This window comes from Bos indicus, chromosome 16 (assembly GCF_029378745.1).
Source record: "Bos indicus isolate NIAB-ARS_2022 breed Sahiwal x Tharparkar chromosome 16, NIAB-ARS_B.indTharparkar_mat_pri_1.0, whole genome shotgun sequence".
Lineage (NCBI taxonomy): Eukaryota > Metazoa > Chordata > Mammalia > Artiodactyla > Bovidae > Bos > Bos indicus.
The window spans coordinates 30,847,105-30,870,202 of record NC_091775.1 but is presented as its reverse complement, the minus strand read 5'-3'; the positions used below and the strand labels follow the sequence as shown (position 1 = coordinate 30,870,202).

At 42.6% G+C, this 23,098-nt stretch overlaps 2 protein-coding genes across 22 annotated transcripts in view; one reads left to right on the top strand and one right to left on the bottom strand.

Moving 5' to 3' along the window:
- The window catches only part of CDC42BPA (CDC42 binding protein kinase alpha), a 299,393-nt gene extending 280,445 nt beyond the window's left edge, over positions 1 to 18,948 (top strand). For 12 of the 19 annotated variants that reach the window (XM_070768074.1, XM_070768072.1, XM_070768070.1 and 9 more), the window contains 6 exons: positions 2,527 to 2,650; positions 3,319 to 3,436; positions 8,479 to 8,664; positions 11,344 to 11,461; positions 13,719 to 13,876; positions 14,518 to 18,948. In XM_070768074.1, the coding sequence (XP_070624175.1) occupies positions 2,527 to 2,650; positions 3,319 to 3,436; positions 8,479 to 8,664; positions 11,344 to 11,461; positions 13,719 to 13,876; positions 14,518 to 14,649 (836 nt within the window). In that variant the 3' untranslated portion in view covers positions 14,650 to 18,948. Of the gene's footprint in view, positions 1 to 2,526; positions 2,651 to 3,318; positions 3,437 to 8,478; positions 8,665 to 11,343; positions 11,462 to 13,718; positions 13,877 to 14,517 lie in introns of those variants that run through there. The other 7 variants (XM_070768076.1, XM_019976043.2, XM_070768081.1 and 4 more) reach the window with 2 other exon arrangements.
- A 907-nt stretch (positions 18,949 to 19,855) lies between these two features.
- The window catches only part of COQ8A (coenzyme Q8A), a 47,499-nt gene continuing 44,256 nt past the window's right edge, over positions 19,856 to 23,098 (bottom strand). For 2 of the 3 annotated variants that reach the window (XM_019976047.2, XM_019976049.2), the window contains 5 exons: positions 22,880 to 23,021; positions 22,546 to 22,653; positions 22,345 to 22,410; positions 21,821 to 21,907; positions 19,856 to 20,980 (listed from right to left, as the gene is read on the bottom strand). In XM_019976047.2, coding sequence (XP_019831606.1) covers positions 20,693 to 20,980; positions 21,821 to 21,907; positions 22,345 to 22,410; positions 22,546 to 22,653; positions 22,880 to 23,021 — 691 coding nt within the window. In that variant the 3' untranslated portion in view covers positions 19,856 to 20,692. The remainder of the gene's footprint in view (positions 20,981 to 21,820; positions 21,908 to 22,344; positions 22,411 to 22,545; positions 22,654 to 22,879; positions 23,022 to 23,098) is intronic. The other variant, XM_019976048.2, reaches the window with a different exon arrangement.

Here is a 23,098-nt window from a genome sequence, read left to right as displayed (position 1 = left end):
GCGTAGCGCTTAAAACTTTTGAAGTGCTGACAACAACGTGGACAGCAGAAGAAGCAGGGACAAGAAGAAGTGACTGGAGGGCCCAGAGTCAGGAAGAGGGGACGGGCTCCTGAGCGCCCTGGACAGGGCGAGGGCCGTGTCCAAAGTAGCGGAGCGAGTCCTAGCCAGGGAGACTGCACACATCACATTCAATAGCAAGTTGTGAACAATTAAAATCTTATTTTTAACAGAGATTATTATAATTCTATCTTCTATATAGTATTCTCATGTCTTAGCAACAGATTTCTCCGTAACAGAGGTATCATAAATTTATGATCTTTTGTGGTAGATCTAGTTAATGCAGATGTAATTAGTGGTACATTATGTACTGAAAAATAATAATTAAAATTGACTTAAATATAAGAAAAACATTGCTATTAAGAAAACGCATTAAAATGTTTATACTTAGCTATTATCTCTGGGTAGTTGGGATTAATTATATTCTTTATGCCTTTCTTTTTTTCCCCCATACTCTTCCAATAAATTTGTATCGTCTAACAAAAAAAAAAAAAAACATCAAAAGTTTGTTGTTTCTGTTTTGCTTGTTTGTTTTTAGTACTAACATACACACAAATGCTTAGCTTCAGATTTGGTGCTCTGGTACATCTTCTTGGCACTGAAGGCTTCTTGGTATACAGACAGGTGACTGCAGGAGAAGTCCTATGCTAAGAGGATATTCAGTTAGACTTGAGAAAGGACATTCGGGTATTAGAAATGAGTCCTGCTCAGTGATGGATTCACCATGAACCTGTGCTTTACAGCCCCTCCCTCCAAGACTCGATACTTAATTTTGTATCTGTTTCTTAGTCGCTCACTCAGTCATGTCCAACTCTTTGCTACCCCATGGACTATAGCCCGCCAGGCTCCTCTGTCCATGGAATTCTCCAGGCAAGAATACTGGAGTGGATTACCGTTTGCTTCTCCAGGGAATCTTCTCAACCCAGGGGTTGAACTTGAGTTCAGCATTGGCAGGCGGGTTCTTTACCACTAGCGCCACCTGGGAAGCCATCTGTTTCTTAGAGGAAGTCTAAATATTTGTGTAAGATTAAATCTACTCTGTTCTCACTGTGTACTGTAACCATGATAATGTTAAAATGTGTCCATTATCCAGTTTGTGTCTACGGAATAAAACCTTTTCCATTTTGTCTTTTTTTATGCTTTCATCTTTCTACTCTAGGCCAGGAATAAAGGTGGAGTTTGGAGAAGGAAGACTCGACAACATAGTAGTCTTTGTCTTTTGGAAAGGAAAGGAAATCCTATTTCCTGGAGATTCTGTTTCTTTCTTGTCTTCTCCCTATTCTGTCTATTTCTCTTTCATCTCTCAGGAGCTCAGAGTGCTTTTGTAGCCCTCTGGCTGTCCAGAATCTCCCATTGCCACTGTTACTCATCTGCTTTACCTTCATAATTCTCAAATTCTCATCTACTTTTTAAAAATTATCATTTTAACTTTTGGTATTAGGGAAGCAATCTGACTAAGTTATTGATTTTGCTACAAGGAGACTGTTGCTTTTACTGATCATGTTACTTTGGCTTGGTTTACAGGCCCCCTTGCTTTCTTCCCACTTCCTTTTTCTCACTTTAGCTTTCTGGCTATTAAAAACTTCTCTAAAGGTTGGCTTTTCTCTTTTTCCTTATCTCATTTAGAGAATGATACTCCTCGTGTTGTATGGATACAGTTGTCTATTTTACAGTATGTTCACCATATTCCAGCGTCCATGGTTGAGAGTTTTGTTTACTTCCAGGTATTAAAATGGAAAGATATGGGCATTAGATGACTAGGTGTATATGATTGTGTATCCCCCCAAGAACAGGAGAGTAGGAATAGGAATAAGATTCTTACTTTGGTAAAGAAACTAGTATATAAACTAGTATAAAGAAACTAGTGTATAGGAAACACAATTACTTTCCTTTACTCCACATCTTACAAATTGGAACTTGAGAGAAAATGTTTTAGTATACATAATGGGCTTCCCTGATGGCTCAGATGGTAAAGAATCTGCCTGCAATGAGAGAAACGTTTAGTTGGTATCATTTCTGTGAATAATTCAGAGTTTATGCCTGATTGCTGTGCAGGTTAACAATAAGAACTTTTCAACATCTTAAGCCATTGAAACAAATACTTGGAAGGAGGGAGAAGTTGGTATAGAGATATTGAGGATGGGGTAACCAAAGTGACGGGACACCAAGGCAGCTACATTTTTCTTTTTTTCTCCTAGTAAAATTGTACCATTTTATGTTTGTAATCAAATAAAAGTGAAAATATACTTTGTAAGCTATGTTTGATTTCAGCATATATTTGTTTACTTATGTTCTGTTGAAAATTACTTATTTACTGTGATTATCAGCACACAACTTTTAAAATCAGAATTGCATATGCTTGTATTGATTGACATTGTACCATCTTGGGGATTAATGAATAAAATGCATTTTAGCACTTTAAAGAATATCATTGTTCTTTGCTGTCTTTTGTTTTTTTTTTTTTAACAGAAGGGGATGAACTGGTAGTTCCTGAAACATCAGATAATAGTCGGAAGCAAATGGTTAGAAATATTAACAATAAGAGGCGTTACTCTTTCAGAGTTCCGGAAGAGGAAAGAATGCAACAGAGGAGGTAGATGTTTCATTTGTGCTCGTCCAGAGACGCTCTCAGCACCAGAAGGACCATTTGGTGTTAATACTAGATTTGACTGGAAGGAAAATTTGATCTCTGAAAGCCTGTCAGTCATTCTCTGTGATTTTAAAAACTGCAATAATTAATGTATTTCTCAGTGTAATTTTAATAAATACCCTCCAAATTGTGAGTATGTGCTAGATTAAAGTACCATATTTTGATTCATTTCTCCTATGTATATATAATAGTTACAAGTTTTAGAATGTGGGCCTTTATAAAAAACATAGAACATATCTATGCAGATTAACTGGTCTCTTCATGAGGAGTAGCCTTGTAATATGTCCAGTTACACACAAAAACATTTCTAATATATTAGCAATTATTTAAAAGGACATCCATAAAATATTCAGAATTATCTGTAGAATAAGAACTTGTTTCATATTTAAATACTAACTCTGTTTTCCCACCAAAAAGCATAAGATCTTTTAAATTTAAAACAAAATCTTCTAAGTTAAAATTTTATTTAGTATATTCTATTATTTTAATTCTGTCCTTATTAACATGATTTCACAGTTTATTTTTATGAAAAAAATTGAATATATTTTTCTCTAAAATTATCTAGATTGGTCATGGAACAAAAGTATCTAAACAGATGTTTTTTCTTGCAGGGAGATGTTACGAGATCCAGAAATGAGAAATAAGTTAATTTCTAACCCAACTAATTTTAACCACATAGCACATATGGGTCCAGGAGATGGAATACAGATCCTAAAAGACCTGCCCATGGTAAGAGAAATGAAGACTGAATGTGAATATAGATGGGGTTAAGAATAAGGTGCGAGGGAGCAGATATATATATAAATATGAATGTGTGTGTGTATACACATATTTGTGTGTGCTTAAATACATATGAGTTGAAAGGATATATTGGTGTAATGAGGAAATGTTTATCTCAGAATATCACGATATATGTAAGATGCATGATGACATAACTGATGGAAAAATGTTAAATTTAGCTACATATCAAATAACAAGCATACCAATTCTTATTTAGTTGCATCTCCTATAAACTTCTCCCATATCTAGATTTACCATTTGGGAGAAATAAACCAGATGTGGAGAGGCTCTATACCAAGATTCAGAACTTTGTTACCAAATCACTAAAATTTCACTAAGTTATAGAAATTCAACACAGATATTTGGCCCACCTCCCATTGAAACCATATTAGCTTGTTCATTAATGATTACACTTCTCATCTGATTATGAAATTAAATCTTTTTCATTTGCCTAATTACAAACATGTTACCTAATCAGTCTTATATTAAAAAAAATACAAATTGGAAATTTTCTTTTTTTTTTAACAACATGAAGATTGGATTCTTAGACCTAATATATTGAGATTAAGAATATTAATCTTAATCTGGAATTAGCTAATTAGCCAGGCTCTGTTTATACTTAACATTTCAGTATGATGGTACTCTCCAACTATGTGTGTTAGTCACTCCGTCGTGTCCGACTCTTTGTGACCCCATGGACTGTAGCCCATCCATGGAATTCTTCAGGCAAGAATACTGGAGTAGGTTGCCATTTCCTTTTGAAACTTTAACGTGACTCTTTTGATCAGTGGTGACAGCATCTAGATTTTGCACAGAATTTTAGGCATAATTTATATACTGTGGCAGTCTGGGAGATGATTTGTGAATCTTAACCCAAAGGTCTTTCTAAGAAAGTCTGTGTTAAATACCCACATTACTAACTCTACTGTGATAGAAGATAAAAACATCTATCACTGACAGAAAAAATAACAGGTAACACAATTTGTACAATGGAGTTTTTTTATTAAACTCTTAAGGGTAGTCGTGCATCCATTTCATGGAAGGAACCAAAAAAAATCTGCATTAATTTGAATCTGAGTTCCACATTATAAATATCTCAATTAACCAGTTGGTTCTGTTTATGAATGAATATGACATTCCTGCTGTCATTTTTTTTTTTTTTTACCAATTTTACCAATTATCATCAAGACATTATGTGATTATAGTACTATTCCTTCTTTTCAAATCATTCACAATAGTCATTTATCCTTTTGAAATGGGGATTTTTATTAGCTGTGCTGGGTAAAATATAAAGTATGCAAAAAGATTACAGCCGATCTTGATATAGTAATTAAAACAAAGTAAGAAATTTAAGGCTGAACATAAATATTAAGCCAAAAATTTTGAGCATAAATAAAGGCCGCATTTAAATATTAAACTGTTTTACTAATCTATCATATTTAATACACTGTTTTTTTTCAGTTTTTGCCTGGGAATCAGATTTCAGAATTTTCTCTATTCCTTTCCCATTCTGAACATTTGTTTAAGTCCTTAGTCTGAAATCCCTCAGTCTGGGTTTCCTTTTCTCTCAGAAGTAAACGTAACGGAACCATACAGTTCAAAGCTTCTGTCATTTTTTTTACGGAAGCTACAGTGTTACATACAAAGTACCTTAGGAGAGAGAAATTTTTAATTATGATAAACAGTTGAAATGTGAATATATATATAGCTTATATTTGATAGAACAAGTGTTATATACTGTCTTAATGTAACTTTTTGAAATTTAAATAACAAATAGTTTTTAACACTTGCTACATAGTTAGCATTTTGGAGGGATGTATGCATGCATGCTAAGTCACTCCAGTCATGTTTGACTCTTTGCAATCCTGTGGATTGTAGCCCGCCAGGAGGAATACAAATTTCAAATTTATCCATATGTTGCAAAACAACACATCAACAAACACAAAATTATTTCAGTAGTGAACAAAGTTTTAAGGGGTATTATCCTTTCAAAATTAAGCTTTCTTTCACACATGCTTCATATTTGTGCACAAAAAAGAATATAGTTTTCCTCTCATTATATTCCAACAACATAGCAAAAAGAATTATGGAAAAATTTTCTATAAATTCCATTATAGGTGAAATAGTTTCAGGATTTAATAAAATGAATGACCATGTGAAATGCTTGACCAGGTGAAAAATTAGTTTGCTAATGTTTCAGAATTCTTTCAGACCTTCATACACAATAAGATTTGGTCTTTCTACACCCTGAATATGTACACAGAAGCAAAATGTCAAATTTCAAACATAGTAATAATTTTTGTATCTCAGTATCCCTCTTTTTCCTCCCTTTACCCTCTGACCACTTAAAGGAAAGGAAATCTCTTTTTTTGTTGTTGCTGTTCAAAATAAGATCCAGTCTTAATTACTGTGCAAAATAAGTTCAGATAGCATTTCCCAAAGGTTCATCCCTGGTCTCACTCCATGGCACATGGCCTTCTCTGCTGGCTACTTATTCCCATTAGACCTCTTGATTTTCAGTATTTGTATCACTGATCTTGTTAACCACTGACTGCCTCGCTGGTTCTTTTGTCATTAACAACAGTGATTTTTTGCCCTAACAGTGCAATTCAGTTTTTAATGTTCATTTCATGTTTTCTTATCATATAAACACTTTTGAATTTCCAGGACAAGAAGTTGGTGTAAATTTTTGAAACCTGTTCACCTGTACATGGAGTATTTATTGTAGCAAAAATGTTATGCATCTGAACTCCTGTTTTTCACAGTCTCACTTTATTTTCATCTGACTTTCTTCCTTTTACCAGCTAAGAACATAAAAGCTATGACTTTTCATAAGCATCCATTTAATCACTTAACAAATATCTTTTGATATACTGTCTTACCAGAACTGTGCTTATCTTGGAGTAAACATTGGTAAACAACACAATAATATGCATGTCTGAAAAGAAAACAATATGCATGTCTGTATCTGTGTGTGTATATATATATATGTATACATGTATTGAAAAGCTTGTGATATTTTAATCTCAGATTTTAGTATGTTCCTTCCACTGCGGTTTTCTATATTTAATGAACTATTTCAAAAAAAGAAAAAGATGAATTAAATTCATCTAATGTTAACATATATAAGAAGCACTTTCAAATACCAAAGCTAGGTTGTCATTTGTGCAAAGAGCGTGTACCCCAGACATTTTTATGTTTAACTTATTCAAATCAGTATTGCCTTCCTGTGAAATGCTTATAAGCTTAGAAAGTGTATTGAATGTCTTTGGAAGATTATTCTGTTTCCTTTGTACCAAAATGATACTGAAACAGGTTGTTTGCCTCACAAGTGTGGAAAAGATAGTAAGGGTAGGGAGTCGTTTTTTATTTTCTGTCCTATATCAGTGTGAATCTTTCATGTGTGGCTTAGGGAACCAAGAGAATATAAGCAATTAATATAAAATAGCATGTGTGTCTTACAAGTACATACTGTAGTAGTTTCTGGGATCCTTTTTGTCATCTACCTTTTTTCATAAGTGGATACTGGTCATAAAGAATAGATTTGTCTCAAGCTGAATTAAAGAGTAATATTTTACCTCTAAAAGATTTCTTTTTTTTTTTTTAGCACATAAAACTTCTCCTAGTCTTTCACCTGCTCCTAAAATTGTTAATAAATAAAATTTCTAGCTCAATGACCTTTTAGACTTTTAAGAAGTAATTTTACATGGGCATAGTTATATGCCCATGAATAGTTTTTCCTTTTGGAAAAGAACTTAGTAGGTATTGATTTAACACACATCTCTAAATTTAAAATAATATCTTATATAGGAGGCTTTCTTTTAAGCTTCCCTAATTTATCAGATTTTTTTTTTTTAACAAAGCAATCTCATCTCAACTCATGAGAATATCAGTCAGCATCTCTCTGGGAAGTCATTCAATCTCTGTCTTTAATGAGGTGATCTTAGGATGTTTTCTTGAAACATAATTCTTAAGAACTGAACTTTGAAAATTCCCATAAGAGAAGTTGACTGGGTGCTAAGTGATATCTCCATATATCCACAAATTATATTACATGAAAAACTAGAGTCCTTGTTTTCAAAAACTTTGTTCTATGTCTTTAGTGTTAAATTATTTCATTTTTTTTTAATGACACTTGAACATTGAAGAAAAGGTTGTTCTCTTGTTAAAAAACAAACATGTTCTCCAGGTGTCTGAGTGGAGATAAGCTTGGGCTACTTATAGGTAAACTAATAATTAGTACATTCCATTCACGCAGTTACTCGCTCAGTCATGTCCAAGTCTTTGCGACCCCGTGGACTGTAGCCCACCAGGCTCCTCCATCCATGAGATTTTCCAAGCAAGCATACTGGAGTGGGTTGCCATTTCCTTCTCCAGGGGACCTTCCCGATCCAGGAATCGAACCCAGGTCTCCTGCATTGTAGGCAGGAGCCACCAAGCATACAGTACATTCTAGAGTTACTCATTATAGGAAGATAAGATCAGTAAAAGCAAACACATGTCAAGTCTATAAATACAGGAAATGGTTTCAGTTTCTCAAGGAACACTTTCGTAAGGCTTCTGGTAAGAGGCTGGTTGTATTAATAGGTTCACTTGTTCTTTAATTATTTCTTGCTTTTTCTATCCTTAATGTTTTTGTTTAGATTTTTTGCCATGTTTTGATTATATCACAATCAAAGGAGAACACTGAACTAAATTTCAAAATTCTACTTGTATTTCTGAAAGTCCAGTTTCTACTCTTCTTGATGACAGCAATAAAAGAGAATAATCTTACAAGGCAAATGACTTTTTGCAAATCAACTCTTCAAGTATCTGGCAAGAAGATTACAAAATTTGACTTTCTAAGGCCTAAAAGTATTTCATGATGGATTCAGTTATTGATGCGAGATGCTTCATGGTTTTCTACATGCATGTTCTCTGAAATGTCACATGTATCTGGTGAATCCATTTTCATTACCTCATTACCTTTTTTCTTTCTGTTGTTTTGATAGCCGGGTTTCCCTTATCCATCCCCTCATCATCACTCCGGTCTGATCTCCTCTCCGATCAACTTTGAGCACATCTATCACATGACTGTTAATTCTGCTGAAAAATTTCTCTCTCCTGATTCCATAAACCCTGAATATTCCCCGTCTCTGCGCTCTGTCCCCGGTACACCAAGCTTTATGACTCTGAGGGTATGAAAGCTGAGTTAGGTGTTAACTTGTACTAACCATGTGCGGATCTCTGCCTGGCTTCAATAAGTAACACTGCCAAGGGGGTACACTCTGTGTGCATTTTCCTTTGGCCTGTTCCTCTGCTGCCAGACTTCTATCCTTCCTCTTCCTCCTCTTCTGTCTTCAAGTTCTACTTTGTTTCTTCTTTTGAAGAAAAAGATAAGGACTAGGGAAGATTTCAGTTTTATTTCTAAAACAGTACTGGAGGTTTTTCTATGTGTAATATAAGATAATCCCATCATGATATATTTCATTACAGATACCATAAGAAATAGCCCCCAAGTAAGTCTTGATTCTGTTAAACAAAAAAAACAGGTCCTAGAATTTCTGAATTTTTAATAGCTCGTTAGCTCATTAACCAGTGCAGTTCAGAGAAATTTTTAATATTTAGTGAATTCTGTAGTAGGCCTGTCTACAGGCCTTTTATCTACAATAAACCCCCTTCCAAAGAGCTCACAATTCTTAAAAATATAAAGTATAGTAGTATCAGTGAATAACAGGAAAAATTGCCAAAAGAAGGTAGTCTTATTTGAGTTGCTGATGCGCCTTTAATGCTAGTCAGGATCCAAAATAAGAGAAGTAAATCAACACAACAAAAAAGCAGAGTGTGCTGCATTCTGGGGGACCGCGGCCTGGGTCCTTCCATGCAGCCTTGCATCCTTGTAACTGGCAGCTCCGCAGTGGACAGAGAGCTGGCAGCCATTCAAGCTGAATATCCTTATTTCCATCAAGAAATATGTACTGATTTCAAGGGGGCATTTTCTCAAGTTTGTCTTGCAGATAAAATTTGGATTACATCACGCAAACCCATTTCCTGTAACTTAGAAAAAAATAGCATCCATTTTTATCTGTATATTTAGTCATTTTCCAATAAGAAAACTATGTGTAGGGGGAGTTTATTTTTCTATTTTTGTTTGTATTATAAAATTATTCTAAATTGTGTTTTAAATGTCATTGTCACTGACATTATGTTATTTACATATCTTATTTGATGACATAAGATTACTTATGATAAACTAAGCCTTTGTCTGCTTGGTAACAGATTACAGTGAGTGGATTCTAGAGGAGGTTGTTTAACGAATCAGTCAAGAATTTTTGATATAAAAGATGGTGGAAATGTTACTTAAGTTAGTCATCTATAAAGAGAAACACGACTATTAGTGGACATTTTGCCCTAATTTTAAGCATATTTGTGAAAGGACCATCAGATTAAGTTTCATGTTACTTTATACTGAAGTTGAACTTCAGCTGGATGAATGACAAAACTGTTGGATTTGCGTTTTTAAAATGTTTCCAGAGCACACCTTCTGTGTGTCATTCTTTTAGTACCTCAATATTCAGTGTTACTAAACCACTGGTATTTTTATAGGCCTTCATTTTTGCCATTTTTCCTAGAGTAGGTTTGTTTTATAGAAAAGGACAATAACAAGGTACCTTAAGGTTCATAGCAGAAACAATAAAAGTGGAAAGGTTGCAACTGATACCCTGTCTCTCTTGAGCTTTCCTCTGCTGCATCGTACGCATGTCACTGGCACCTCACAGGGTGGCTCCCGTGAGTGGATGTTGAAATGCTAGCACTGACTGTTTCCATTTTAAATTTTTTATTTTGTTAGAGAAAAAAAAAAAAGGTAAAGCATTTGCTTTAAACAAATAACACAATAAGAATTACATGGACTTTGCAACTTTGATATATGAACCAAAATGGCAGTGGTGGTATTTGAAGGCAGCCAGCCTGCCGACTTTCAATGTGTGTGATTCTTTAAACTGTATGAGTTGGAGTTTTTCAAGACATATATTAGCGCATGTTTTCCTGATTGCTAGCTTGGGCCCTGCATTAATTGTGTTGTCGTAACCTTCTCTCAGGTACCAGCCAGCCCCAACACCCCTTCTGGTCTGAAAAGTTTGGGGCCATGGAGGAGCCGTTCAGAAGGCTGAACCTGCACCCCACCTGTCTAGGTGTCTGTACCTTTCAAAGCATTCCGTAGCTCATTCTCCTACATTGGGCCCCAGAATCATTCAGTATTAGATGGAGAACTTGCCCCCCAGCGTTCCCAAGTTAAATCGCCTCACGCAGGCCGCGATGGTCGCGGACGCCATAGTTAGGACCCGCGCTGCTTTGTCCGTGAGGCGGGGAGGCTGCCTGTGACCAGAATGGGAACGTGCGACTGGCACCTTTGGTGTCAGAACAGTAGAAGGAGTACTTGAGAAGAACATGCTTTTAAGCGACTCTCTTCTCAACAGGCTGAGTCAGCTTTTGAGTTTTCCTAAGGAAATAAAAATGTCAGACAGTAAAACCTTTGCTTCAGTTATCTGCAGATGTCCATGTAATTCTGCGTTTCATTGTCACTTCTAACCATATAACTTTCACTTACTGTTCTCACAACAACAAAAAATTCTTATTTACTGATAAGTATTTCGGTGAGTATAAGGATAAGCACTTACGTTTGATTGGCCTGAGGTCTATTTCTGTTAGGGCTTTAGCACCTTTGTGGGTGGGAGGTATTATATAATTTGTTTTGTGTTCTGTATCACTATAGACTAAACAACTTTATTTCTTGAGATTAGGGTGAAAAATAGACCTCTCTGTCGAAAATCAGTTTCTCTCTGGATGAAGAATTTTTCTTTCTCTTTTGATCTTAGAACCCTCGGCCTCAGGAAAGTCGGACAGCATTCAGTGGCTCCGTCAGTATTCCGTCTATCACCAAATCCCGCCCTGAACCCGGTCGCTCCATGAGCGCCAGCAGTGGCCTATCAGCAAGTAAGTAGCCTGGGCTGCAGGAGACACATCCAGAGCAAAGCAGCAGCCATGCACTCACGCATCACCAGGTGTCAGTGTCTCCAAGCTGGCTGGGTAACGCCTTAAGTGCAGGTGTTACAGAAGTTGTCATGGGGTCCCTCTAGAGGTCACAGTCCATCTGGGAGCCAGACAGGTAATACTACAAAACGTGATAAGTGCCCAACCTCCCAAATCACCATCTAGAACTTTGGGGAAGAGACCCTGCCTAGGACCACAGTTTTCAGATTGTCCCCTTTGCTGTTCAGTCAAAACAGCCCATCTCAGTTTTTTAAGATTAGGGTTGTTTGAGTGTAATTTTTCTCTGAAAGGAATTTTCCCAAACTTAAAAAGTGTAAATCACAGAGGTGAGGTTCTATAAATGATCACTAGGATGGAGGAAAGGAGCCCAGGAAGAACGTACTAAGCGCTAGGCAGCCCCGTCAGACACCGTCCTTCTGACATTTTATTCTCTGTGTATTGAGAGCTCAGTTCCCACAAGACCCCCATAAGGTAGAATTCATTTTCTTATTTACAAATGAAGAAAACTGAAACTCCGACAAGATAACTTGCTTAAGGTCACACAGGTTAGTAAGCAGAGCAGCAGAACTCTATGGTGGTTTGGGTTTTTTATTCAGAATGACAAAATTTTTAAAACAGTAACTCCACATTACAGCTTTTTGTTAAATTGAGGACTATACTAGGTGTGGAATTGGAAGAGAAATCTTAAAAAAATGATTTATGCCTTCAATTAGGTTATAATCTAAGACAGAGAAGATCAGCAACGAAAAAGTAAAGAGTGCCTATCCAAAGAAACACATCAACAAATGAAAATCAGCACATGTCTAGCGACAGACACCTCTAGAAACAGGATGGAGTGTTGGGAGGGAGCAGATCTCCTAGGGAGTGAGGCTCAGTCAGTGGTTCTCAACCTGAGATGCATTCTAGAATCATCAGAAGGGCTTTTTAAAAGTTCAGTTGGGAACTCTGCTTTTGTTGGTCTGGGACTGTTGGTCAGGGGCCCAGGCACTGGTATTTTTAAAGCTCCATAGTATAATATGCAGTGTACACCCAGCACTGGTAACTTCTGCAATAAGTAGATTATGGTGACACATTTGAGGGGCTCAGGAAAGAAACTGGAAGGAAGCTGTCAGATCACCAAGGACAGGGCTTCAGCAGGCAGGCTCCTGTTCAGTCTATGAAGACATCTGAATGTGGGTGATCATTAAGTACATATCCTTTGACCAGTCCACCTCTTGACATTTCATTGAATCCTGAATGTAACATAACTCAATTTTAGGGATTTGTTAAACCAGCAGGAACTCGAAACCATCGATACCTTGTAGTTGTGCTAAAGCCTCAACACAGCCTTAGTCTTTCTTGAATGGTGATCCTAATATTGAAGCTCAACAGAATTAAAACATGTTTAGGTTAAAAACTAAAAAACAGTAGGGAGTGCTAAGAGTTGAACATATATAGGTGCTAACAGTACCCCAATATTTCCGAGAATTTTCTGGTCATCCCCTTTCCTCCTCTGGGTGGTTGCCAGTCCTCCTTTGATGTGTCCCAACTCTAAAATCAAAGCAGAGGGTGAATTTAAAGAAACATACCTTGTTTTTTATCTGGGGTGTTTTGCCCTGTGGAATGAAAATGCTTCTGTTACGTTCCTTTGTGTCTTTAATGAAAATTCTCTAGAAGCTAAGTGACAGCTCTGCATCATCAGGTGGCATGGTCTTCATTTCTCTGAGATCGGTTCTCCTAGACTTCATCATTCAGCATGTGTGCTTTAAACATCTGCTCCTTCCCCCATTCTTGTCAGGGGCCTCCAGAGGCAAGGACCATCCATTAAAAGAATGGCAGGCACATAATTCCAACCTAATGTCCAGATGCTGTGAAAGACGTGATGAGAAGTACTGTAGGAGCCCCAGGGAGCAGGAAAGACTCACTGAGACAGTAGCACGTGGGTGGAGACTTGAGGCATTGATTCTGCAGAATCGCCTAGCAAGCAGGGCAACCCGGGCACAGCCAGTGAGAGCAGGGCCTGGCGGCCTGGCAAGTGCTGCCCACTCATCCAGCAGCCCCAGTGGCTGGGCCACAGGGTGGCCTTCAGTGTAGCTGGACTCACTGTCCATCAGTTTGCTTTAAGCAGGAAGGAGGGCTCCTCACCTCAGCTGTCTGTTTACTGTCTAGAGGGTTGTCCCCTTCTACATGTGTAAAGTTTTACCTGAACCGTCTGCTGTAGGGTCATCTGCACAGAATGGCAGTGCGTTAAAGAGAGAATTCTCTGGAGGCAGCTACAGTGCAAAGCGGCAGCCCATGCCCTCCCCATCGGAGGGCTCGCTGTCTTCGGGAGGCATGGACCAGGGAAGTGACGCCCCAGCACGGGACTATGACGGAGAGGTGAGTGCCTGTGGGGAGCAGCTCCACCTGAGAACAGGGTTCACTGGAGAGGTCCTTGAACCAGACAGGTGAATGTATTTCTTGAAGCCATTCTGCCGCCTGGACCGCAGCAGGGATCAGCCACACGCTCCAGCAGGGGTGGCAGAGCCAGTCACTTGGGTTGCAAGCTGCAGTTACCCTGGAGGTGTTCAGACTTCTAGCTTTCGTATGAAAATAGCCTACATTTCCAAAGACCTGCAGAAAGGACTTGGAGAATTTGTTATATTCTGTGCCTCTTACTCAGCTCAGAAAAGGTGCTTTCTACCCACAGTAAAGAAGTTATGCATGCATGCTAAGTCGCTTCAGTCGTGTCCAACTCTCTGTCACCCTATAGACCATACCCTGCCAGGGTCCTCTGTCCATGAAATTCTCCAGGCAAGAATACTGGAGGGGGTTGCCATGCCCTCCTCCAGGGGATCTTCCCCAGGGAGGAGGAGCAAACCCAGGGAGCGAACCCAAGTCTCTTATGTCTCCTGCATTGGCAAATGGGTTTTAGAAAAGTCATGTCCAGTCATTGGCCAGGATGGCTGGAGAGGACCCGTGGTGGCCTGAACCCCTCCTGACCCTCTGCTGCTCCCTGATGTCTTCCTCTGGCCTCCCAGGACTCTGATTCTCCGCGGCATTCCACGGCTTCTAACAGTTCCAACCTGAGCAGTCCTCCCAGCCCAGTGTCGCCCCGGAAGACCAAGAGCCTATCTCTGGAGAGCACAGACCGCGGGAGCTGGGACCCGTGAGCGGGAGCTGGGACCGTGAGCAGCCTCCGCGCTCAGACACTCTGGGCTCCCCTCCACTGCCCCCCTCCTCTCACTGTCATCTCTTCCCCAACCTCTGCCTGAAGATGCCAGGGCCGACTGCAGTAGCAGGGCGGGGGTTCGGGAATTCTGCCTCTAGGACTTTCATCCACGCCCGCTTCGACTTAACAGCAACAACCATAAAGGCAGACTTTCATTGAGCAGCTTAGATGAATACTGATTTCATTTCATACACTTAGCGTTGCTTTCTATTTCACCCTTCCCCTAAAAAGGTAGCTTAAGTAGACAGATTCCACACATGTAAGTGATAAGAATAAGATTAGACAGACATTGTTTTCACAGTAGAGTCTCATGTAGCCCTGAGACAGCACGTGGGGCTCGCCAGTGGGTCCCGGGCGCGCGCCAAGCCCCTTCAGCACCACAGTGAACGTCGACCTGATCGTTGCCAGTAAATCCCTTATCACTAAAACAATGCATATTTTACTACAAAACAGAGTTTAAATAAATACACAAATGTAGAGGTTAAGTACTGAATGTATATAGTAAAAGGAAGCATCTTGTATTCAACAAAAAAATGGATGCATATATGAGAGATCATTTAATTTAAAGAACTGTGTTATTTCCTGTCTGTTTTCCACCTAAAAAATGAAAGGGTAGAAAGGCCTGGCACTGACGTGTAAAGAGGGAGGGCGGGAGGAGCAAGCATCCCCTTACCGCCAGCTCTCACGCTGGGTGGGGGAACCTGCGTCTCTCACACTGGACGCGGCACCTGCGAGCTTTAGGAGATGCTCCGAGGCTTTGGTTTCATCGGTTTGGAGTGTAAACTGGGAACCAGACTTGTAACATTTAAAGCCTCTTCAGCAGCATCATTAAAAGGCAGATTTACTTCTATCCAAGACATTTCTATTTCTAGCAGTAGAATTTGAACCACACTTCTCATCTGTTATTATATTTTGGTATCTTCTGCAGATGAATGTAGAAACGCAGTTTTGTCACCTTCTGGATCCCTTCCATCTGAAAGGACACAAGGAATGGCCATAAACAGGTTCAGCAGAGTGCTTTTTTCCCTTGGCTGGTCTGCTCCCCCCTTGCAGTGAGGCCTATGCCCCCAGCTGAGCCAGCTTCTCTTCAGAGAGGGAGCTGTTTTGAGGGGGTGTCAGCATCCTCAGATAAGCCTGGGAAAGGGGGTTAATTACCAAATAATGTAAAACCTCAAAGGCAAGGACTTGAACAGCCTTAACCAAATACTCTTTCCCACACGGAGTAGGAAGCGGACAGCTCATCCCTGCCGCACACAGGAAGTCAGCCCGGCGTGGCCTTCCTGAGCGGGTAAGCTTTGCCTCCCTCCTAGCTATATTGTGTTAGTCCCATATCCATTTGGATTCCTGCTGTTTTAATTGCCATAAGGAAAGAGATGCAGAATCAGGAATTTCTTTCTCCAGAGTCATTTCACCAGTTAAGCACATGAGTAGAGAAAGATAGAAATAAAAATATCTGACGGTCATATAGAGAATCTGCCTCTCTTTTACTTTTTATCTAAATTTCCCTGAGAAGTACCAGCAGATTTTCTGCTGTCTTTAAAATTCAGCTGAAATAGAAGACCGTTCCTGCCATTGCTTGTCCGCATCTTGGTGTGTAAGCACTGTCGTCTTACCCGCCCACCACCACCTGCACACGCGCGCACACACACACACCCGCCACAGCTCTTCCGCTTCCCACCGCAGGCCACAGGGAGCTGGACTGTTCCCAGAGGATGCCACTCTCAGGAGCAGGTCACTGAGTTCAGGGAGGGAAGAAAGGGTCCTGTGTGGGCATTATATTGTGAAATATTACAGTAGAGAATTTTAAAATAATAACAGGTTTGGCATTTAAACATCCTGAACTTGGCGCTTGCTCAGATTTATGTTTAACTTGGATGGGCATAAATGACTGCACAATTCTAACCTTCTAAATCCTTTGCTTTTGGAAGAGAAGTGTTAGGTGGAAATACTTTTGTGCGTTTAGATTTCAAGAGTCGGACGTTGAGTCTGGTTACTGCCATGACTCCAGTCACTCCTTACGTTTGGCACTTCCCAGGAGGAGACGGAACCTGCCAGCCGGCTGCTGAGCGTCTGTGGCCCGCTCCCCTTCAGACCCTCCCACCCTCTTCTTTCCTTTCCCCTCACCTCTTCCTGCCCGCCTTTTCTCCTCTGAGCAGAGGCAGATCCAGCTGAGATTCACTGGACTCCACACTAAGCCATTAGTTTATAGCTTTGACAACTAAGTTTCTGTTGCCTATAGGTGCTTATTTCTTTCAGATGCTTTTAGGATCAAAATAATAACCATACTTGAAGTCTGGTCACCAGTATAGTGAGTCATACCCTGTAGCCCCCCAACAGGGCAGATAAGGGCTTGTCCTGGCTGTCGGGCTCACTGGGAAGTGTAATACTAACCCAGTAGATTATACTCCAGTAATCTGAAATGGTCTTAGCAGTAGCAAAAGAGCAGTCCCAAATGTGATTCATATTCAATAGGAGGAGCCTTGGGGGAGAAACACTGCCAAGGGTGGTAATCTGGGAGGTATTTTCCCAAGATAGTGATCATTCAACTGGGTTTATCCCCATTCTCCAATATGAAGCAGTTACCTTCAGAAGCTTCTTGAAAAGAATGATTTGGGAAATGGGGAATGGATTCTAGAGAAACAAAAAACAGTGTCACTGAAATGGATCAGTAACAAAGATTACGGAACAGATGTGATGTTGCTGTCTGAATTCATCCTTTGTTTTCATGCAGGACATTCAAAGAAACGTATGTGGAAGCAGGAACTTATTTCTCAGTAGAAAGGAAAAATAAGAGGCATTTCTGGCGCAGTCTAGATATGTTGATATTTGGTGCTATCTATATTCAGCCAATTTGTTGTCTACTCTTGAATTCTACTTTAATCTTGCTATGTGCTTTGGGTGTATAAAATTACATATATACATATCACACACACATATATATATATATATTTCTTTTTGCCAAAAACAGACGCCTTCCTCGTCAAATGATGCTGAAGCAACTTTTTTAGTTATGTGTCTGCACACACACCCACACTTAGAGATTTCATCTGCTTTCTGAAGGAGCATAGTTTTAAGGCTGTGAAACACAACTAAAAAGGGCCCATCTATTTCATTTTCCAAGCAGAGCTTGTACCCAAGCTTCAGGGAAGAATCTGAAATCCCTGTTTTGTTTACAGCAACAATCTGTCATTCCCCAGCTGGTTCTCAGCCTCCCTCTGCCTTCCATATGGTTAGAGTCATGTCATTTTGTTTCTTAGTGGCCACATCTACTTCTGTGAAAGACCAGTTGCATTTCTACGGACTCTCAGGTATCGTTAAAGAAAAGCCAGAGTAGAGGTGGGCAGACATCCCTGACCCCCCAGGTAGAACAGGGCTGTTTAGTGGCCTTTGTCACAAGCTCTGTGTTCTCCCAGCTTAGCGGAGCCATCAAGCTCAGCATCCGCTCTCTGGACAGAGGGGCGTTCTCAGCAGCGGCCAGGCCTCACCACTGCCCCAGTCTGCTGGGCACAATTGGGAAGTGACTGGGCCCCCCACTCCCCTCCTCTCGCTGGCCCAGCCCCTGTATTCATTAGATAAGCCACATGGCATTTCACTGGGCCCATCTTAAAAACCTCTTTCCCTGTTATGACTTCATTATGACAAGTCCAGCGTTCTCTGCAGAGCCCTGCTCCTAAGGGGCCCTCGCTTCAGCTGGAGCTCTGCCTCAAGTCTCAGCGCTGGTCGGCAGGCCGGGCGCTCCTCTCCCTTCACAGGGACGACCGTTACACACACAAACCATTTCATTTATGGGGGGAAATTGATGAAAACAAATCAGCCTTGAAATTTCATGAAAACAAAATAACCTGCCTTTTTATTTGATAGTGTAATATCATTTATTTTATAAATTTTTTAGGGTTTTTTTCTCATTGTAATATTATTGTACAGTTTTGCATGGCCTGGGTGTAATCATTTTTTTGTTTAGAATATAATGCTGACAAATAAGTGTGTATGGAAGGGGAAAAGATAACTGCTTTGGCCTCTGATCACTCTTTATTTTGTTTGGTTTTACCCCCTCAGTGTCTTAGGGAACTTTATAAGGAGATTCTCTGCTACCAAACAATGGTGTGGATTCTTTTGCACAGAAATATTTAAGGTGGGACAGTCAAAAATGTAACAAGACTTCTCACCGATATTTTATGTTGGTATCACTTAATATTAACCAGACTCTGATGTATTGCAATAAAACAGGGAACTGTTAGAACTGAGTATTTTGTCTTTTTTCCCCTGATTAAGAAGTCTGAGGAATGACGAAAAGGTGACTGACTCTTCATCTCTCTGAACCCCGATTTCCGCCTGTCTCCCCCCTCAGCCAGCTTCCTCGTTACTGGAAGGATAGGGATAATCTGGGACTTTTCTTAGTTCCTTCCATAGCTCAGGTGAGAACAGTGTTTGACTCTCTTGAGGCTTTTGGCTCCCCTCTCTGGTCAGAACGTCCCTGGTGCCCAGTCTGCAAGGCCAGGCTTTGCCTGCGCATCTGTGGGCCGCCCTGCCTGTGTGCGCTTGCCACAAGGGAGCCCACCACACGAGGCCCGCCCCCCCTTCCCCAGCCAGACTTCCCGACCCGTGCCACCGCCGACTGAACGCGGCGACTGCTTGCTCGTCCATCTCCTACCTGCAGAGCAGCAGCAGACACGGCCCACAACTTGTGCTTGAGTTAGAACGTCAGAGCTGAGGACACTCAGGAAGCCTGGGTGGTCTTGACAAAGGAGATCTTAAATGGGCTGCAGCTAAGTAATTATTCTGAGACCCCTCCCCATTCCATTTCGCACGTAATGGACATTTCTGTTACCTGTTGGTTCACTGTTTGAAACCATGCTTTAGAGGCAGTAGTTGTGCATAGGTTGGCAAACGTCTGTAAAGGACCAGTGAAGAAATACTTTCGGCTTTGCAAGACTAGTCTCCTGCTCCGACTCAGCTCTGCCATCTTTCTCTGATGATGAATATGGGCTAAGCCTTCTGGGTTCAGGTACCAAGAGCCTCGTGGTGGGAACAGGGCCAAACCTTGCAGAAGCATCTGAGGCAGGAAAGGGTGTGGCACTGACCTCGGGCTCATCACCATGAGCTTAGAAGCCTTTGCAAGTGAAATAATTAATGCCAGAATGCTAGGGTTTTTTTGTTTTGTTTTGTTTTTTAATTGAAACAAGTAAATCAGACAATTACAAGAATTGTACGAATATTAACACAGCCTGAAATGACCCCTTGGGTCCAAGCAGGTGATATGTGCACATCAAGGCCCCGGCCCGCCCCCCCGCACACCAGTCTTGGAGCCCAGGGACAGCGCATGTGGCCCTCTCTCCTTCTGTGGCTCCTGTCCTCCCCGTAGGAGGCGGCAGTTCTCTGGAAACCTCAGGTTCTCAAGAAAGCCTCTAGCAACCAGCCAGAGGGCAGGTGTGGGTGGACCTGGCTTGGCAAAGTAGTACTTGTTGGCACTGCTCAGCTCAGCACTTCTAGATCCAGGCCAGAGAGGAAAAGGCAAAAAATACAAATCTCATTCTAGAAACACACACACACACAAACCTGATATTACACATTCAATAAAATCCAAAAAGGCTTTTCTGGTTTTGGTGTTTTGTTTTTGTTTTTGGTGGCAGGATTCAAAGGAAGAACTCTTATCTTCTGGCTAACGTTCACATTAGCAAAAAACCCCTGTTACAAAAAGGAAGAGGAAATAAAATTGTCTTTTTATCGAGAGTCATTTCAGAGGATTACTAAACAATAAGCAGATTCTGACAGACAGTAGTGGGGCTACATTTTCATCCTTGCTCCTCTCACCCCACAGCCACTTAGCAAGAAAACCGTGTATAAGCGCGGGCAACGGGCTCCGAGCAGCGTCCCCCCCATCAGCCCGGCCACCCTCTCCCACTGGGTGAAGTTTAAATGCAGCGCGGGCACCACCAGCTTCCTACTAGTTTCAGCGGCTCAAGGACCGAGGCCGGAGGGTCCTGCTACTGCTGCTCGGCCTGCCTCCTGCAGTAGTTGCTGTAGGCCTCCTCGAACATGGCCTTGCAGGGGAACCGGGCCTTCAGCTTGGAGCAGATGAGGAAGGAGCCGCCCATCTTCCTGTGCAGGGAGTAGGTCTCCTCCGGCGGCGGGACGAGCCGGTGCTTCAGCATGATGGGGATCAGGTTGTGGATCTTCTCGGTGGTGCTCTGGGTCCCAAAGTCAAAGGGCTCCTCCGAGGCAAAGGCCTCCCCCAGGATGAGGATGGCATCTAAGTGGGCGTCTTCCATGGCCTGGAGGAAGACGGAGGGGAGACTGAAGAGCCTGGGGGCTTCAAGCCCAGGGCTCCTCCCACACACACCCCCCAGGGGCTAGACTGAGCACTCCCTGAGGGCAGGGCGGGTAGTGAGTGCTTCACCCAGATTGAATCATGGTAAGTGGGGGCATGAACTCAAACCACTTAATGTGTGACCTTTCTTCCAGGTAAGAAGAAAGGGAGCTTGGCAGGTCTGTGGCAGAATGCCAGGTGTGACCCAGCCTGAGGGCACTCAAATCCAGAGGTTTTATAAAACGCCTGTCAATCTCGAAAGAGCCACAGGCCTAAGCTGAGCTGAGCCTCTGCACTCCTTGTAGGTGGTAGACCCGAGACCACCAGGGGGTCTGCGCCCCTTCCCCACTGTCGGGAGAGGAGAGTGCTGCTATCTGGCGACAGGACACCAAGACGGTCACCCCTTCATTTAAGGGGCTATTAAGATCTCTTCCAGCGTGCCCCTCACCCCTCCCCCAGTGAGGCCACAGGAAGTGGGGGCTGGGCTTTACCATCCCACCTGCTCGCCCAGGCCCTGAGCGCCCGCGACGAGCCCAATGACTAGGATCTCGACATGGGCTGGGGTGGGACACAAGGGCTTCATGACCAGCCCTGGTATTCTGAGGACCTCGGCCCACCGGCTGGGGCAGGGCCTGCCCGACCTGCCCTACCAGCTCTGATTCCATCCACTTACAAACTGAGATACCCTTCAGATTTCACAGGGAAAGCAGTCCACGTCCCAGCCTTCCCACAAACACCAAAGTGGGCCCGGGGGCTGCATGTGGCTCAGCAGGCCTGGTGCACCTCCAGAGTCAAGAGAGCTCACCTTGACCTCATAGCCGGTAAGGAACTTCATCTCTATGGATTTCTTCAGTACAGCCTCCCTGTCCTGGTTAGCAGCAGCCCTGATGATCTGGACAGAGGCACCATGGGTGGCACGTAGAGAGGAGATCCTGGGGGTCCAGGGGGCTGGCACCAGCCCCTCCCCCCACATGCCAGCACATCCACTTTTACCCTTTACTTGGGCTTCCCTGGTGGCTCAGACAGTAAAGAATCTGCCTGCGGTTCAGTCCCTGAGTTGGGAAGATCCCCTGGAGAAGGGAATGGCTATCCACTCTAGTATTCTCGCCCAGAGAATCCCATGGACAGAGGAGCCTGGGGGGCTACAGTCCATGGCCTCGCAAAGTCATACACAACTGACTTTTACTTTCCTCTGCACCTGAGGCGGCTGTGACCTCCTCCACTGTCACCAAACACCAGGGACAGACAGGGACATCAGGATAGGAGTCCACCCTCCCTCCAAGCCCCAGAAGATCACTGGCCAAGGCCAGCCCCCCACCTCCCCTCTACCTGGATGTAGAGGTCGGTGAAGGATCTGTCAAATTCCCGAGTTGCCCCGAAGTCCAGAAGAGCCACCTGGGGATGGGTGATACCAGGGAAGGTTTGCCTCAATGGGGTAGAGGGACAGGGCAACGGGGGGCTGAGACCCCCAGATCTCGGAGCCTGGTCCAGCGGAGCTCAGGGTCCCTGTGGGAGCCCCCGGGTGCTCACCTTGTGCAGCTCAGGGTCATAAAAGAAGTTGGACCAGTTGGGGTCTGTCTGCATGAACTGGAATTCGAACAGCTCCCGCAGGCACAGTACCAGGATGTTGTAGCAGATCTGGGGGCCGAGTGGGTCCAGTCACACCACGCCAGGCTGCCTGGCCCCGCTAGACCTGGACCTGGAAGCCTGACCCCTGCTTTCCTCTCATCACCCACCCCATCCCACCTCCCGCCCACAGCCAACTTTGATTCCAGGTATATCGCCGGGTGGGGGGACGACAAAGCCTTCTTGTCCCACCCCCCACAGGGAGTGCTGGGGACTCCAGGGTCCCCAAGTGACACACCTCATTTCGGATCTCCTGGCTCAGCCCCTCGGCCTGGTCCAGGGGGAAGCCGGACACCAGCTCCGTGGTCAGCACATGGGGGCTGCAGAGCTCGTCCACGATCTCGGGCACGTAGAAGAAGGGGTGGTCCTTCAGTAGCTCCCTGGCAGGGTCGACAGGTCACACCCTGTTCACCCTGATCCTCCCACGCCCACCCTGGAGACGACATGCAGGACAGCA